The sequence below is a fragment of the Musca domestica genome, unplaced genomic scaffold (genome assembly GCF_030504385.1).
Source record: "Musca domestica strain aabys unplaced genomic scaffold, Musca_domestica.polishedcontigs.V.1.1 8, whole genome shotgun sequence".
Lineage (NCBI taxonomy): Eukaryota > Metazoa > Arthropoda > Insecta > Diptera > Muscidae > Musca > Musca domestica.
This window is the reverse complement of record NW_026712409.1, coordinates 364849-384324: the sequence shown is the minus strand read 5'-3', so window position 1 is coordinate 384324 and position 19476 is coordinate 364849. Positions and strand designations below refer to the sequence as shown.

The window sequence follows — 19476 nt, the reverse complement described above, 5'->3', positions numbered from 1 at the left end:
TTACATAAATTATTTCAATCCCATTTCAGATTGGAAGCATCAAAAAAGTTGCAGGAATTCAATAGATGTGTAGTCTTAGTGGAAAAGATGCAGAAGCTCAAATAAGGGAGAAGAAAGCGTAAGAATATCAAGGCTACATGAGGCAGTGGACTACTGGGATGTCCATCAAGAAAAAAAATGTGAAAAATGGTTAAAAATTAAAAAAAAAATAATATTTTATACTATTACAAAAATAAGCTTAATATAATATTATTTTCGTAAGCTTATTCTACAATTTCAAGTATAAGCTTATAAATAAACGTTCCGTTTCGATTATTCTATACTTGTTACACAAACATTTTTCAACGTTTTCTCAAGATTTTCTCAAGCTTAAGGCTTATGTTCATAAGCTTATTGTTATATTATTCTCAAGCCATTTTGGTATGTTGGGTTCTCACTTTTAGTACATACATTTTGAATGTGTTTTTCATAAAAACTATTGTACATGTATACATTGTTTATTATGAAATTTTGTTTCTTCTTTGTACACCTTCACCGAAAGCGTCAAATCAGGGAAAATTTGATCAAAAAAAATTAAGAAATACTTTCGATTTCTTCGGAATATTATTGCAAAAATATTTTGACATACAATTTTTCTTTTCTTTGGTGAATTTTATGAAGAATTTTTTTCTTTGATGTCATCCTTCTAAAATGATGATTTGTTTCAGATTTTTGCACAAACTCACACAAAGTTCGGCGTTAACCCTAAAATGGGTTTTTAATATATATGAATTCCTGGTGATTAGATAAGATTTAGACCCTTGACGTCTTCTAGGACCTATAGGAGAATTTTATGACAAATAATTCTGTGGAATATTTTGACGTGCTCGTTTAAAGGGAGTTTAAACAATATTTTAAAAGGACCAAAAAGATCTCTTTATTGACTAGCTCAACGGTTAAATTTGTTTACCAAAATATTTTTCATATTTTATCTGCACTATTGCCTATGATTTCCCCTGTAATTATAGAAAATGGAATTTTGTTGCACAGTGTTATATTCGCCAAATTCCTGGTTATACGTGTTCCATGTTCCTTCAATTCGATTTTCGGGTACCACAGACCAACTTTCTCACGATATTCGGAATTAGCCGCATTGAGATGCAGATTTGAATATAGCCCCATGTGTAATTCATTTCTTTTCATTTATTTACCTTACATCCCTCTGATTTTACGTTGGTAAATGATGCACAATCAGAGCTACCTTAATGTGAATCATGCAGCCACATTCGGATTGGAGGAGAGACATACCCATGGCTCCCATACATATCTTTCATACATTTTCATGTTCAGGCAACTCAAAACTCATGATATTCACCCAAAAATGTATTTTTTGTATCTAAGACTCAAAAATACATTTGTCAAATTTGAAATCCATTTATGCCATGGAGAAAAACGCTCGTCAAGTTAAGCCTTGTTTGATCAGACTCATATAAATATAGGGATTTGCAAAGTTTAAACAAAATTAGATTATTTTTTAGTTCTGGGAGCTAAATTAGTATCTATGAAATTAAATTATGTTAACCTTTTGCGAGGGAGGTACCAAAGGAATATATCGATATTGCCCATCTTCGAACTCGATCTAAGTTTGATAATAATATTACGATGTTCCAAGTATGGACCAAATGGGATGCTCGCTTCAAGAGTTATCCTCCATTCAGAGGGAGGGACACCGGTAGATCGACTGAAAGTTTTCCTGAGACGGATTTGGTCCAAAGAGAACCCATGTCACTAAAACTGTTAGATTGAGTGAGTGAGTGTCAGATCTCTGCCATCAATATCGTACTAATGTTTTAAAAGAATATCATATTACTTCATTTTATGTTTCAAAATGTGTTCACTGCTTAACAATTACAGCACACACACACATACAAACTCTACATAACTGTCGTAATAACACACATACACACACTCATTTAAAGCACACGACGACATGGTTCGCTGGCATTGTCGATATACTGCTGGTAGAAGACCATGCAAATGCTCAAGTCGACAATCAAATTAAACTGGGGATTGTTGTCAGATGCCAATGTCGATCAAAAATTCAGCATATGATTGAAAAGCACAATTCATATAATTTGCCTTGTGCTATAGTTTAGTTTAGACCAACGTCCATATGCCTATGTCTCAATTCTTTTGAATCTAGATTAAACTCCCATGTTTCGTTCGATTTAACAATGCTCCATTTTAAACATACACTTCTGTCAAACATCCACACCAGTCTGGAGCATCACATTGTCGGCTCCATTCGACTTTTGCCCTTTCCTCACAGTTTCGATTTAGATAACACTAACAACTACATGCGTATATGACGCTTTATTGTTCAATATGCAAAATGCTAAGCTATAGTATATTAAAACAATTGATGCATGTACATTTCGAAGTCGCGCCATTTTTGGGAGTATGTTGATTCCATCGGTTTCTAATTTAGTGTCTAGAAGTGCCAGCTTTCGTATGAAGCAACCCAGTGCGTTGGATAGACCCAATCTGGGAATGAAGCCAAGAAACCGTTGAACTCTTCCGTGTACGTGTGGCTGTGATAGAGGAAGTGAGCTCCTATACCCAGACGAAATGAAGGACCTGTTTGTACGGCTACTCTCTAGAAAAACAAAGTTGTGTTTGTAATATTGTGTTCTTTCGAATAGTCTCGTTTCTTCACACATACCTCCACTTCTATCCAAAATTCAAAGGGTGCTTCGGCCATGGAATGGACGTGATATGCAAAATAGGGTGTGTCGTAATCCTCATCCAAAAGAACTCGGTTAAACGACCAATTCGATATTGTATTTCCTGCGTGCGGATCAATGTAAATGACTACCCTGTCTGCTGCTTTCAGTGAGAATTCGTAGCGTATTTTTGTGGGCTCCTGGTACACTTTAGAAAGCAGTTTAAGTTCGGTGGGTATAACTAGGTTGGGAGGTTTGGCCGGGACCCATTTTGAGGAGTTCCTTCAAAGAGAACGCGTCAAGTTAAAGCTTGGCTTAGCAAGATCATTCTACTTACTTCCAGCTCATCCACCTTGAACTATACAATGGCAATCCACAAAACATTTCCGTGGCACATTCTTCCTTTATCCAAAACTGAGGCAAAGCATTTTTCAGTGTAGTGTCATCCAAGCTGCCTGGCCTTGTGTCCACCGGTTGAACATAGAAGCCGGTGTCGTTCTTGACAACAACGCCCGTGTTGTCGTGGATGATTCGTTCTGTATGCTAAAAATTAAAGCAAATAAAAACTTAGGAGATGCACCTCATTTGTATTTCCGTAACGGTCGGCAGTAATCGAATTGTTTCATAATTTAAAGGATGTTTAATAATTAAAGCAGCAAGTATCCTTACCAGAACGTAAAAGCGTTGTGGATGCACATCCTTGGTGTATGGAAAGCCGGCAGGGGTCGCAGCAAGCACCACAAACAGCACACACAACGCAGCAAAAACCGAGGAAATGGTTTTTGATTTCTTGAACTTATTCAAAATAGGCATCTAAAGCAGACCGTGTGTGGATGAGGAGGAAGTTGTACATAGTTTGCATTCAGCCTTAGTAATGAATTGTCTTACTTACAATAAAACCGCCAAAATGTAATGTACAGAGGACACAAAATGCTGACAGCAACAGCTCCGGTTTGCTAGTGGGCCCATCGCGCCCTTGCATTGGAATAAAAAACGTCAAAAACAAGAACGCCATGTAGGTGTAAAACCAAAATGGCATTATTTGGCACGCGCAATGGACGACGAAGTAGTAATCCTCTGCAAGCAAAATATTGTTCACTTGGTAAAGCAGACTGTTGAGGCGCTAACAATTGTAACTTACTTGTGGTGACTTTGGACAGAACCATGTTCAGGATCACCGATATGGTGTAAAAGAACACTGCTATCATTGCAAAGAAGGACGACCGTATGTCGAGTCCGGTCATAACGATGCAGACAACCGCCAATATTAGGCAATGGGCATGCATAAAGGAAACTATTATGTTGTCCAGGTTCAGTAAATTCTAAGAATAAAAATTATCATATATCTGTATCGTTCGTAATACACGTAGAATTCGAAAGAGTAATATTCGTGAGAACTGGCTTAGTTGATAATTAGAAACGACGTCTATACATTCAAAAGTGTTTTGCATTCTTAAGTACCACTTTCCGGTGTAATTCACAACATTACAATTGTAATTCGAGAACTCAATTGGTTATTCGATACTTTCATTTCAAATTTGAGTTATTCCATTCGACACTCGACCTTTAAATAAAACTTAACTAACAACAAATGGAATTCGGGAAATACAATTGAAATGCTGCGAATTGCGATTGAAATTCACGAATTACAGATAAAATTTTCTGATGTCGCATGTGTGATGAAATTGATTCTAACGTATATACTTCTATATATATTGACAACGTTTAATTGCTTCGTTGTGAGTGAACTCAGAGCAGTATCGGAATTCCTTACCTTATTTTTAGTCCAGTGGATGTACAAGCCCGGACCAATAGCCAATATAAAGAACATGGGACAAAAATATAAACCAAAAATTAACCATGTCTCGCTATACCATGACTGTGTTATACTCAGTGCGTCTACAATAACAGCAATCAAAATGGTAAGGCCGGCTGCCACAAGGACCGTACCGAGCTGGCAAATTATGATGACAAAAAACTGCATATAAAACGGTTTGGTCTCCTCTTTTCCTCGTCGTTGGGGCATTTGAAAAACACTCAGAAAAATGAAAATAATAGCGCAGCAGCTGGTTATAACGTTAATAATCGTGCCCGTTGTCTTTGTATAGGCCACCATAAACCAGCCCAGGAAGTCATAGAAAACAACATGTCCCTCCGCGTGTTCCTTAAAAATTACGAGTGATTATTCAGTACAAAACATTCAATGGAGTTCATGTGCATTCTTACTTCTGGATTGGTCAGCTCCTCTGCATTTGCGAGAGCCCATGCTAAGGCCAGCACATTGTCTCCGGTTGTCTGATACGTTCCGCGTTCCAGATTATGAAAATTGTCGTATTTCGTATGATAAATATAACCATTGAGGGCATGTGCCATGTCGAGACCAGGCACGCCGCGATGATCACGAAATATGCGAAAGTCAGTATCGGATGGTACAAAGTTATTCTGGAACAGTTCCTCGGCCAATGTGGTCGCAAATGGATGGCGTGCAGATTTCTTATAGTACTGTAAAGACGAAGTGAAATGGAGTTAATGACAAACTATGACTTGAAAATGAATATTCACTCACCTTGATTAGCCATGGATGGTTGGGGCCGGTTTGGAAGAGAACTTCTTTGCCTCCAGATCCAGTGGAATCCAAATTAATCAGAGCTCTGAAAAAATATTTTGGGACATAAAATGCTTTTCGCCATTGTTTGTTCAGTGCTTTCGAATTTAACAATGATCCGCTTATGAAACCGCTGCTTGGCTGCGGAGATTTCAAAATGGCATGTCTTTGACTCTCAAAAACAACATAGCACAGATATAGCGACCATTATCAAAAACAAAACTGTTGCTATGAAGAACCGCGTTCTAGGTCTTAAAACATTGTCCCAGCATTACTAATTCTGCTAAAACGTGCGACATAACAGCATGCATTTTTGCTATTTCAATTAAGTTTAGTGGAATTCGCTTCGGATTAGCTGTAGCTTCCACATAAAGTGTCCATTCCATTTTTATATATTATATTATCTTTCTGGTTGTGCTATTGGTGCTATGATAACATTTTCTGGAAAAAGTTACTCAGTCACCTCAGCAGAGAGAATATGTTTTTTTTTCGAGCAGACACATATATGAGGCATGCCTGTTTGCTTTATCAGAAAGATTTACTCAGATCAGAGACAAATGAAGATATAGACAACGAAAAGTTAGTTTTGTCTTTTTAACCAGGTGGCTCTCATCAGGTGGCATAGTCAACATGTGTTAACCCAATCGACTTCGAAACACATTTTATCGTTTTTCAAGAATTTCACGGGAATATTCCCATATTTTTCGATGTCACTACAAAGTTTTCACTTATCTTGTATTATGAAACTACAGGTTTAGTTATTTTTAACGTTTTAGAATCGAGTGACTTCAATATTCCAACTCAAACCCCTGAAACGATATGGACGATATCTGCTGATCCGATTTTTCGAAGATAAACGGTGAGGGCATTTCGTTGTTTATATCTTCATTTGTCTATGCTCAGATACATCATGCAACAGAGTTTGTGTTCACTCAAGTGAGAATATGACAAAAGTTTTGAGGCAACTCTCAATTTTCAAGTGAAATTACTTATTTGCCGAATGCAAATTATCTGAAAAAAATTAAATATTGAAACTGATTTTTATTCGGCTGATGATGCTGCAAAATGATTACTGGGAACAGTAAGAATTTACAAACTCTCAGTAATGTATTTGTTAAAATTGCTCTCCTCTTGACTTGCTCTCACTTACTGGACCTGGCGGAGAGTCTTTAATATCATTAAGGAGTTATTGTTCATGATCTATATCCTAAGTCTCCCTATGATTGGATTCCTTAGAACTCCAATAAATTACAAATGTTCAAAATATTAAGATTTTGTTCTTTTTCATAGCTATTGTATAGTCAATTCATTCTGAAGTAGAATTGTAAAACGGTTTGTAAAGACTTCTAACCAGTAAAGAAAGTCTTAAAGTCGGGCGGGCCGACTTTATGATACCCTACACCACTTTGCTAATTTAGTAGAGCTCCGCATAACAATTGAAAGTTTTTATGGGAGAATTCAATCATATACGCTATGATTATAGTTATAATTTAAAGTTTAAAGAACTAAATATGCTGGGCATTTGTATCTTTTAAATTCGGATTTGTATTGCTCATTTGGTGCACAATTAATTTGAAATCAGATAAAGATATATATGGGAGCTATATCTAAATCTAAACCGATCTCGATAAAATTTGGCAAAGATATTTCTGAGCTGTATTATATTTCCCCGAATATCTTTGTTACGGAGTGCATATTACGGTTGTGGGTAACAAATGCAACAAATCGGATGAACAATATATATGGGAGCTATAGCTATATCTGAACCGATCACCAAATTTGGCATACTAGCTTCTAGACTCAATTCTGTTGTATGTGCCAAATTCCATCCCATTTGGACAAATATTAGACGTTTGGTACACAATAAAAGGTAATTCGGACGAAGTTATATATGAGAGCTGTATCCAAATCTGAACCGATCTCGATAAAATTTAGCAAATGTAATTCTGAGCTGTATTTGATATATTTCCCCAAATATTGTTGTTACAGAGTGCATATTACGACTGCGGAGGGCAAAAATAACAAATCGGATGAACAATATACATGGGAGCTGTAGCTATATCTGAACCGATTTCGATCAAATTTGGCATACTTATTTTCAGGCCCAATTTAGTTTTATATGCAAAATTCCATAATATTCGGGCTGATATTACACGTTTGGTGCACAATAAAAGGCAAATCAGACCAAGATATATATGGGAGCTATATCTAAATTTTGACCGATTATCCAATTTTAATAGGGTTCATCCTTGGGCCAAACAAATGATTTGTGCAAAATTTCATATGGATAGGGCAAAAAATGCGAACTGTACTTTGTTTACAAAATACATGGACAGACGGACGGACATACATAAATCGACTCAGAATGTGATTCTATGCAGATCATCAAAAGGAACTATGGGTCTATCTCGATTCCGTTTGCCTGTTACAAACAAATTCACAAAGACACCCTGACCACCTTGTGGTGTAGGGTATAAAAATGTGAACCCAAAATATTGAGTAAGTTGACCAACATAAGAATAGTATTGTGCGCAAAATGGGAGGCATGTTTTGATTGCCGGCGGAAAAGCAGCTTTATTCGCAGTTATATCCAATGAATTTTTTTGTAGAACATTTCGTCTTTGGGCTTTCGTCGCCTTTTTCTTAAATCGTTTTTCCTTCCTATAGAATAAAGAACTTCAGAAATTCTGCTAGTTTAATACACCTTGTGACTGCCTTTGTTTCAGAAAGATATATGGATATAGAAATCATTCTCACCAAGAATGAAATAGACGACTTACTTGCAGTACGGTGCCCATTTATGTTCCGTTATGAAACCATGTGCAGCCAAGAGATTACTTTCTTCTGCACCGTTAAATAAGAAAACGATCGGATTCTTTAACTCCTTTTCTGACGAGGAAATAACACGTAGAACTTCTAGCATAACCACAATCATTACGCCAGCATCGGCAGCAGCGGGTGAGGCTACTTCTGAATCGAAGTGAGAATTTATCAACAAATACGATTCACTTGTTGTGTTCTTGGGCGAAAGCTTGACAATAACATTGGAGACATTATGATAGGAAGTGGCCATTTCCCAAAGCTCGAAGTCTCCCGATGAATACTGAACATCTACTTCCATGTCGTATAACTCCTTTCGCGAGGCAGACGCTATTTTCTCGATTTCCTCCAATAAAAACTGTATTGCGTAGACTTCATTTTCCACTGTGCCCGTGAGTTTTACACCAATCGATGACAATCCGAGTAGTTGAATTTGAGCTCTTTCACCAATGAATTCATTTGGATGATGACGTTCATCGCGTATTAAATTAGTTTCGGGATAAGAAAAAAAGCTCGGGATAACAACGACGTAAAAAAGAACAAACCAAAAAACGCAGAACAATGGGGCCCAGTACCAATTTATTTTCTTTGACTGAACAAATCCCTTTGTATCCAGATTGACATCGAAACTCTCCTTCATGTCTGCCACCAATCGAAAGAACGCCTAAATTTGTACTAAATTTAAATTTGTAAACTGAAGGTAACAAGAGGCAAGTGATCTTATCAAATGCTACAATAAATAGTATTTATATGCTATAAATTAATAAAAACAACTTCGATTAAGAAACAGTATATATTGGTCATTAGCGAATATATATTCTTGTTTTTTCATATCTGCTCAGATTAATATCAGCTAATAATCCGATAATATTAGACCACTGGTTACTAGCATTGCGAGGAAAGGGAAAAACATTTCATAGGGTCTTAATAGAACATTTTTTATTAGACACCATAAACTTAAAGGTCTATGATAATTAATTCATCTAATGGAGTCTAGAATATCCAAGTGTCGTATGAAGCCGGCCAGGCAATTGGATCGACATAATTGGGGAAGCTAGCAAGGAACTTTTTGAATTCGGGCGTTTGTTTATCTTCATGGTGATTCCAATGTCCGCCAATGCCTATTTCTAGATTTGGTTTACTCCAATCACCACCTTTTTTCTGTAATCATACAAGGAAATGTAATTTATCAAATTCTAGAATAGTAGCATTGATGTTTGTTAATATATTTTATATCAACTCACCTCGATTTCCAACCAAAACTTTAGAGGATCCCCGTTTATTCCATATGAGAAATAAATAAAATAAGGCGGTTCCCACTCCATACGCAATGGTGTCCAATGGAAAGACCATTCAATTACCCTACCTTCATTAAGAGGTCTTATAAAAATGCCCATATGGTCGGGACCAGTCAATTCAAAATCATACCGTAATTTTGTCTTACTTATTTGATTTTTGGAAGTAACATTTATGACAGGCATATTGTCGAACGTGGGCTCCGGTCCAGGTATCCAAATACTAGACGCTCTGCGTAATTTATTGAAAACAAATCGTTAAGATGAAGCGTGTCAACCTTAATTAAAAATCCAGCCTTACCTTGATTTATGCCACCTGTGATTATACAGGGGCAGCCCACATAACATTTCTGTTTCACAATCGTCCATTATTGGTCTTGCCAACGTCATATTTATCACATTATCTGTGGGAGAACGGAATTATGTTATCTGTGTTAGATGTCCTAAACATATAGCGATCTCTTATCGTATTTACTTTTAACTGAATATGTCCTCCTGTCCTGAGGTAAAATATAATAACCCGTTTCGACTCGGCGCACTTCATTGTGCATATCACGGAAAGTACGTCGTGTGTGCAAAATGGAGAACCGTTGAACATTTGTTTCTGGTCTGTATGGGAAACCGAGTGGAGTAGCGGCTATAATCAAACAAACCAAAGTTAATCCGAGCAGCGAGCAAATGATAGTCCTCGATTTCCTGAATAAATTTAGACAAGGAATCTGAAAGCCAGTCAGCGTGTTAGTAACAATACTCCCAAATATGTTTAACAAACTCAACATACCATGAAGCCACCAGTAAGTATGCCCACGCCAACCGTAAAGGCGCAAATAATTAAATCGGGATTTACGGAAGCGCCAAACCGTCCAGTCATCGGTATAAATGTAACAAAGAATCCGTGCGACAAATATGCATAAAATATAAACGGCGGGATGCCACAGATAATATGAGGTATCATCCAAGCCATAGCTATAAATAAATTGTGTATGGATTATGGTACTTTCCTCCAGAGGTTGTTTGAAGCTTACGTTTATTATGAAGTTTTGTCGCCAGATTAATTATCAATGAATTTGTGTAGAACAAAATAGCTATGGTAAACATAAAGGCTGAACGAATTTTACAAATAGTCATAAGCAACGTTAGTGCTGATAGAAACAGACAATGACAATGTAACAGCAGCTGCACGCGATATCCCATTGGAAAACGATCCTAAAGAAAAGAAATGTTAAAAGAGCATTGATTGGGCCACATATTTCGGTACTCACATCCTTCGTATAGTGAAAGTACAGAGCTGGAATAATCGCAAAACCGAAGAAGAGCGGGCAAAAATATAAACCCAATATCAACCACGAGTGTGTAAACCATGACATTGGTAGGTGAATCAGGTCCATAAATATGCCCATTAGGAAGACTAATAAGCAGCGATTAAAACAGCAACCACTTGCACTAAGAACGTATTCAAAGATCGCCTCAGGACATGGCGCAGTTTCAGGCCGGTACAATTTGACATTTGGAAGAATGAATAACCACATGCAGCAATGGCGGCCAAACAAACAACAACGTTCAAAATAATGCCTTCGGTTTCAGTGTAAAATACTAAAAATGAGCCCATTACATCAAAGAAAACTGTATGCCCCTCGGAGTATTTCTAAATTTGAATTTTAAGCATTAGTTTAGTGACTTCGTTACTTTTTTGCCAAGAGCAGTACTTACCGATGTATCTTCTAATTCGTGAGCATTAGCTATTTCTCTTACCAAGGCCAAAACATTATCACCAGTGTTCTGCAAGCTACCTCTTGGTAAGATTTCTGGCCGATCATAACGTGTATGATACACATAGCCGTTATATTGATGTGCCATATCGAGACCTGTAACGATGGTAAGCTAAGTTTTTAGTTCTATTATATATTCCACAAGAGTTTAAGTTAAGATATGGATATTTTTCCATTAATTAATTTTAACGAAGAGTTCGGATGTTTATGTTTATGCATTAGGTGTGTACGATAACTTTTGCACTAAAAATTACATAGTAAATTGAACCAACATTTCAAACGAGTGCCTTATCAAAAACATAATTGTTTTGAATGGATTTAAAATTAATAAATGTTAAAAAACCAGCTTGTCGCTTGATTTATACGTACACAAGTATACAACCCCACTACGGAGTCGTTTTTTTATTAACATCAAATTTAATGCACCTAATATTCTTGTACCAAGAGTTTAAGTATACCAAAACGATAGGTATCTCATATTTATGTGTCATAATTGTTTAACTAAAGTGCTGAATCGATTGTTAGGGTTAGGGAAGAGAAAATTTTGTTGACCATAGCTTTGCTCTTTTACAACGGTTTGCTTGAAGCGTTTAATATGACATAAGGCTGTCGAGATAAGTACACTAACAATTTTTATCAGGCCACATATTCGGCAAATGTATAATAATAATTTTGTCTTTTCTGAGATCTACATTGCTCCCGTGATTCATTAGATTATGTTACAATTTATTTTACAGCTTATAGAGAGCGAGAAGTTCGACTTATTAACTTTATTGTATTTTTTGTCACAGAACATTTTTTGTGCATTCGTTGTTGACGAATAATTTTTACTTACCAGGCACCTTTCCATGGTCTCTGAAAATACGGAAATCTGTATCGGATGGAATGAAGTGCCTTTGGAACATCTCTTCAGCTACCGTGGAAGCATAAGGATGGACAATTGCATTTCTGTAATGCTGTAATAAATGGAGAGAAGTTGTGAGAGGGAAAAGGCATGCCGGGATATCTGTCTTTTTTAACGAACCTTCATTAACCAAGGATGATTTGGCCCAGATTGGAAGAGAATTTCGCGACCACCATTGCCAGCGGAGTCCAAGTTTATTAAAGCCCTTGAAAAAAATGGCATGTAATCTGATATCATCGCAGCAACGACCCAACTTACTTGCAATATTTTGCCCATTTGTGCTGCGTAATAAAAGCGTGTGAGGCTTGCAAAGGATTTTCTTCGGCACCGTTAAACAGGAATACAACTGGATTTCTTAAAGGCTTCTCCGCTTTTGACAATACACGTATAGTTTCTAACATAATAGCCACCATTGCGCCATCATCCCCTGCTCCTGGTCCACTGGGTACGGAGTCGTAATGGCAATTTACCAACAAGTACGATGTTCCATTGTAGTTTTTGGGTCCCACTTTGATCACAAAGTTCTGTATATTTTGATACATGTTAACCATTTCCCAGTGTACGTAACTTCCGGAAGCGATTTGCACATCTGCTTCGATTTCGTAGATATATTTAGCTTCGCTCTTAAGCTTTTGTACATACGCATGGAAATAGGTTATGGCTCCTTTTTCATTGGCTTCGCTACCAACTACTCGCGGTCCTAGCTCAACTAATTTCTGCAGATTTATTTCCGCTCTTTCAGCAATGAAACGGTCGGGATATTTGGCCTCATCTTTAATGTTCAATGGATGGGGTAAACGATGGAATGCAGGTATAGCAACCGTGAAATACAGTATCAGCCACAAGCCAATGAATACTGGAGCCCAGTACCACCTGATTCTGTTGCGGGTAACAAAGAGACTTTTCAATCCCACATTCTGTAATTAATAAAATAATTGTTGATTAAAAAATCTAGGTTTTACTTTTCACTAATATAACGAATAGTAGTCCCATATCTTATCATTCACGTTGTCATTTTCAGATACTATAACCATTCGAACGAAGAACTGCATACAGTTGTGTTGAGAACAAAAAAAAATAACTGTCCATTCAAACTATCCAAATAGTCTCCACATTGGAATATGTTTTATTTAAACATGTTATCGTCCCAAAAATTGAATTCCTTAACGGGAGCTACAAATCGTTTTGCTTGGCGGCTTATATTGGTCGTCATTTTAGTCCTTTAACTCTACTCAAAAATATCATATATGTATACCGTGACATTCGTGTATATAACAGATATTATACCAGTTTTAAAATCAATTGTCTGAACATATTCATGCTTCAACTTTTCAGTGTCCGTGGATGTGCCTAATGAGTCTACGTATTTAATTCTTTGTAACAATTTAGAAAAGGTTGGCTGGACGTATTCTTTTTACCCAAAAGTTCCGTTAATAAGTATCACTAAAATGGTGATTTTAAAACTTTAGTTTTCTGCGATGTACAGTTAAAGGAGGTTACAAGCAAACCCCATCTGATTTGTCTGCTAACACCATAAATGTGGGGGTATATATAAATTCAAGGTACAAATTGTTTAACTATTGTTAACTTATGGAAGAATTCAGAACGAAGATACCAATCGATTTTGGGCTCTTACCAAAAGTCAACTGCAAAACAATATTTTTATTCATTGAAACTACACATACTTTGGCACTCCTTTCTTGCTGACGGTATATCAGACAAAGTATTTAAAAAAAAAAATGAGATATATGCCACCCATATGGGCTATTTGATTATATCAATGGTGTATGGGTACAAATATTTTTTTGAGCACGGATGTACGCAAACAATACAAACATGATTTACACGACAACTCACCTCATCTTGTGTTTGTGTTTGCCGTAGTAATGGATCGGTTGTACTTTGGTCGGCATTAGGCATGTTAACCCGTCGTCTTATGTTTTTGCCGCGATCATCCATTTTTATGGAGATGGTTTGCTTACTATTTACTGATTTCCTACCAAGCGAGGAGCCAATCCGCTAGATCACTGTTGAACACCTCAGCACTGACTGACCGACCGGTCACCACCTGTTTCTAAGTAAGAAGCAAAGATGTACATTTTGGGCGAGTTCTTCATTCGAAAACCAAACATTATTTTTTGTTGGAAGGGCGATAAACAAGAAATCAATCGGGGAATTGCGTATCTTATCTATTGGATTTACACTCACACACCGTCGCCGGTTCCACCGTTTGCATACTGTTTTGATTGCTGGATTTGTGTTGTTCAAGTGCTGATTACTCGGTTAACAAATAGACGAGTACCGACGCAAAAGCAATTCAAAGAAATATTAGGCTTGCCTTTTACACCGTCCACATCTACGGTAGTAAAGAGATTAGATTAATGTCCAGTTTTTCTCAGGCAATGGCTAGATTCATATTCTTTGAAATGAGAAATGAAAACTTTTGTAAAGAAGATACATGTCAAATGAAAGCAATTATTAAGAAAATATTTTGCATTTCATGCAACAAGAATTCAGTCCCTGTTCTCTGAAATACTCGAGCGAGCTTTAAGGTGAGAATACATAAAACGCTTTTTTGACTGGCTCAAGTCATCGGCTGGCTTAAATCACTGGCACGAAGAAGTCAGCCGATGACTTAAGCCGGTCAAAAAAGGGTTTTATGTTTTCTAACCTTTAGTCCTTAATCGAGTTCGAGCGGAAGCTCAAAGATGAGAGCGTTTCTTCGTCTATATTTTCAATAGTGTATGTCCAACAGCCCTGCGCGAGAACACGAGACCGCTCATTAGACAATTTCTCCTTGATTTTAGAAAGTATCAATAAATCAGTGTTAAAACGTTATTTATTCCTTTATTGCTTCATTAATACGATTGGATCAAGTTCATATTTAAAACGAATATAAAGAAAAACAGTCCAAGTCCAAACGCGTTGAAGAGCATTGTCGCCAATCTGCACCTCCACTGCTGTCGTTTCAGGAGTGTTAGTGAAAATATTAAATCAATAAATGTAACAAGTAAAAAAGCAGTAAGTTCGACCGGGCCGAACTTTGAATACCCTCCATCATTAGCTAAAGAAAACATTTTTTTATAAAAGTTATATGAGAACCATACCAAAACGGGAACCTCTATAGACAATATTAAACTTCAAGGATTGTCACCTACTAAATCTTCCTAAATACCAAATTTGAAAAAATTTCGTGGGTAAATGTGGCTTGGTTTATCAAAATACCGAATATCGGTGGGTATCGTTATATGTGCGCTATAGGAAAACGTGGACCTAAATATTCAATGTTTTGTCGTCGATTAATACGAGCGGAGAGCGACCATCGGCTGTTATGGCGGTCCACACCATCACCATGACCGGCGCTTGAGTTCTGGTGGCCACCGAAGTTGCACATTTTCAGCTGACCTCTTTGGCAAGTAAACACGATCATTTTGTTTGTTTACAAACTGCTGGACAACGAATGTTTTCTCATCGGAGAAAATCAAATTCGGCAATTTACTACTTTCGGCCAAGCGAAGCAACTCTTTAGCTCTTTTGAGTCTATTTTCTTTCTGTTGCGGTGTTAGTTCTTGCACTTTTTGGAACTTCAATGGCTTTACCCCGAGCTCATTTTTAAATATTTGCCAAATGGAATATTGCGATATGTTCAGTTCACGAGCCATTTTTCAGCCACTGCGACGCGGGTTTCGATCAAGTCGTTTCTTTAATTTTTGGAACCATTTCTGCTCATATTGCTGTTTTCTACCATCCACTTCCTTGTCGTCGGCTACGATACTGGTATCACGGTAACGAGCGATGTTACGAGACACAAAAGATTTAATCACATTTGAATGCTGGAGTGCTCTAACGATAGCCACTTGTAGTTTTCCAGCCAAGTATAAAGAAATCACTCTATCACGCTTGAATTCGATCACGAATACCTTTTTCTGGAAAATTGTGACCAAATTGCTTTTGTCTGCTTGTAAACAATATAATGAGCTGTCTGTCTGAAGTTGGTTGCAGTTTTTTCATCACACCCTGTATGTACTTTGTTCCGACGCCTATTGCGAACTACAAATACCAATTTTTAGACAAATCGGTGAAAAAAAATGTAGCGAAAATCATCGAAATACCGAATATCGAGAGATGAGATGTTGTCAAATGTATAATTTTGAAAAAATTGTAAACATATGATTGCTTGACTTTACCTTCTTTATTCTACCATGACAATAACAAAGAAAGTGTAAATTATGTTTGACATTCCATGTGCCTTTTAAATTTTGCAGGAACATCTTATTGCACCATGCATGGGACGTTTTTCAATGCAGTTATACGGAATTCAATTTATTTCAATCTTAAGCGCGAAATACCAAAGGATATTGGGATTAACACAGGATTATTGGGATTAACAAAATCATAAAAAGTAGTCGTAAAAACATTTCAACTATTCTAACATTGCGGTTTTCGCGGTTAATAAGACATGAATATTATTCATGAACCAAACGTCGGCACGGTGCAATGTTCCACACTATTGTCAAACTGATCCATTGGTACGCATTGTTGCATGCGCGTACGAAAATAAACTTTACCGAACGTTTGCAACGTCCATAATACAATGGAAACAGTGTAAAAAACAATATTTACATTGACGTCTCTAAATATAGCAGTCCTCATTTCGCTCAGCAAACGTTTTCCTGCGATTCGTTCGCCAAAGATACAACTCGGCAAATCACAGCCGAAGTAAGTTAAAGCAATCGTATTGTTTGTGTACTTCTGGCATTGAAATGTGTGTGGTATTGTTTTGTGTGAAGTACAAAACGATTGAAAATAATTTTGAAGTTTCTGACTTCGTGGGAGCAGTACGTTATTCGTTTCGTTTGTTTTCATTCGCTGATTGCATGTATAATTCCGTTCTCAACTTCTGTCATGGCCACCATGATAAACAGGAACAGGGCACACAAGCAAATGCCACACGTCGGCATTCAAGTTATGCCCTTGTGTCAAAATGGCATATCCCTTTTAGAAATAACGGTTACTTCTCCTCTGCGAGATGCTAAAGAGAACACATACTCATTGAGGGCTTTAGTTTGTTGCAGGGGTTTGTCGTGCACGGTCGTGGGGGATTTCGGACGAATTTTACGGCATAAGTTGTAGTTGGTGGTGTAATAAAAAAAAGAATAAATAAAAATAGAGTTTTGAAAAGGGTAAATGCATACAACATACTTAAGAATGAATCCGCGTTATATGGTAGCTTCAATCGACATAATCTTGGAAATAAACGAAGAGTTACAATTTAAAACCGAAAAAAAAAACAAAAAAGAACGTACATAAAAACGAAATGTTATGTATACACATACATACATACCGACACACTTCTGTGGCATTGTCCTAGATGTTGTATACCTTCATCCACGACTGTTTACTACTCCTACATGGAGTTTGGAAATCATCCGCTTGTGCACATTCGTACATGCATACATACATTCGTAAATAGTATCCTTCTGCTACAGTTTGCCTGCGGCCTATTAAAATGACATTAAGATAATCCTCATCTTCCTCTTAAAGTTATACTGTGGCTATGCTTTTTATGTAATGTCTCATCGGCCAACTCGAGCTATAGCAATTGTAGTTCAAGTTGTTGTTATTGCCATACTTTCACCTAACCACCCACACACATCCGACCGACTGGTGGGGACATGCACTGCGGGCATTTCCCGTCGTAGTTAGTAATTTCATTCTGGTAGAAGTGCATTAACTGGGTCAAAGACCAAAACCTCCTTCCAAATGGGTCTATAACTACCCGAAGCAAGCTGAGTTAAATTTCATATAAAATGAAAAGTGCCGTGATTTCAATACGAAATATGGAGTCACCATCGGAGGTTAGCGTGTAGTAAGTAGCACGCTTCAAATAATTTACACGTTACACACATGCGTTCAGCTGCTGCTACTACTACTACTACTATTTGCAGTGCCTTAGCCATCGCCGCTGACTGCATGACCATGGATACAACACCCTGGCCCTCTTCCCCTGCCGCACTATCGTAGTTACTTCTTCGAAATTGATTTTTCGCCCATCCGTATGCCGAGGCGAGTTTGTTTATGCGATTGCTTTGGGTACAGACTGAATGGTAGTGATTTTTTACACAATTGTATTTCTATCTCCAAACAGTTCAAGACGTCGTTATTAGCATGCGAACCCTTGTGCCGGTGTGTATATGTGTGTACGCCTAGCACAGACCTTGGTGCTACGATTCAAAATAATTCGGTTTATTTTGCACTCGCTTACACTCGTATTTCTGGCTTGCTGCCTTTTTCACTGTCACTCAAAAAGCAAAAGTAGGTCAGTAAGATTTTACGAGTACATCTGTGGCAGTGGGTGAATGAAATTACCTACCCTCGGGCCAAGTGTTTAGATGACAGCGCAAGCTGCCAACAAAAAAAAAAAACTTTTTTGTCGATCAATCTGGATGGCCGATTTATTGTAACAGACACCGCAAGCTCCTTTTTCGTTTGAACCACACGCTCGTATAAAAAGAATTTGAATTGTTTTTGTTTCGCTTGGGCATATGCATGTATATATATCCATATAGCATATATATATGTATATGCATATTGTAGAAGCTATACTATAAGCACGAATGTATGTATGGAAGTTATGTTATTCCGTGTGGCGTTTTAATTTAGCTATATCAGCGAGTTTAAGCTTTATAACCGAGTGTAGAAAAAAACAACAAATCCCGCCAAAACAACTCCCAAAACATTCAAACTGTTTTGTGGATGTATTCTGTTCGGAAGGGGGCCCGATAACACAAATACGGAAGGCCTAAGGAGTGCTTTAGCCCGTCTACGCAATAGAACGGGCCCCTCAATTCCACAACCATCTCCACCTACCTCACCTCACCCCTCCTCAGCCGGCGTCAGTTGCGGACGCGAATTGGCCACCAGTGTCACAACAGCAAAAACCACAGCAACCTTCGTCAGCAGTAATGAATCGAATCGAAATGTAAGTAAAATTATATTTTTATATATTTATTTAGATACACTCTCCGAATCTGCAGTGCGGCAAATTCTAATGTAGAAGTTGTTTCACCGCTTATAAAGGGAATGCCAGAACCGCACTCGAATCCTGCCATCGATTTTCTGCGGCTTATGTATTATTGTGCCAAATAGAGTTTTAAAGCATGCATCTCGTACTGTCACAATGTATATTTATGTTTTAAAACATTTACCCAATAGCGGCATGCATTTTCACAATACGGGTGAAATCAGCTAGTCTTATTGGATGTATGCACTTGATTCTTTCTCTATTCGTTGTTCGATCATTTACCATGAAATAACTACTTAATTCACCACACAAAAATGCCAGAAACATGGCCCAAATATGGTCGGCCAGTAAGCCCAT

General features: G+C 37.4%; 2 protein-coding genes and 1 pseudogene across 4 annotated transcripts in view; 1 reads left to right on the top strand and 2 right to left on the bottom strand.

Moving 5' to 3' along the window:
• Nucleotides 1-2331: 2331 nt before the first annotated feature.
• On the bottom strand, nt 2332-8821 carry LOC101891178 (endoplasmic reticulum metallopeptidase 1). The gene is made up of 10 exons (XM_005182704.4): nt 8088-8821; nt 5269-5353; nt 4929-5204; nt 4477-4866; nt 3844-4024; nt 3595-3779; nt 3372-3515; nt 3040-3245; nt 2702-2984; nt 2332-2635 (listed from the first exon to the last, which is right to left on the bottom strand). Exons 1-10 carry the CDS (start codon nt 8765-8767, stop codon nt 2471-2473), a joined length of 2595 nt encoding a protein of 864 aa, XP_005182761.1. The 5' UTR covers nt 8768-8821; the 3' UTR covers nt 2332-2470.
• Nucleotides 8822-9039: 218 nt separating this feature from the next.
• LOC131806589 (endoplasmic reticulum metallopeptidase 1-like) lies at nt 9040-14450 on the bottom strand (annotated as a pseudogene).
• Nucleotides 14451-17133: 2683 nt separating this feature from the next.
• LOC101890830 (mucin-2) overlaps nt 17134-19476 on the top strand; it is a 43894-nt gene continuing 41551 nt past the window's right edge. For 2 of the 3 annotated variants that reach the window (XM_059130898.1, XM_059130896.1), the window contains exons 1-2: nt 17136-17278; nt 18759-19077. The gene's annotated coding sequence lies outside the window, so the exon portion shown is untranslated. Of the gene's footprint in view, nt 17279-18758; nt 19078-19476 lie in introns of all 3 variants that reach the window. The other variant, XM_059130899.1, reaches the window with a different exon arrangement.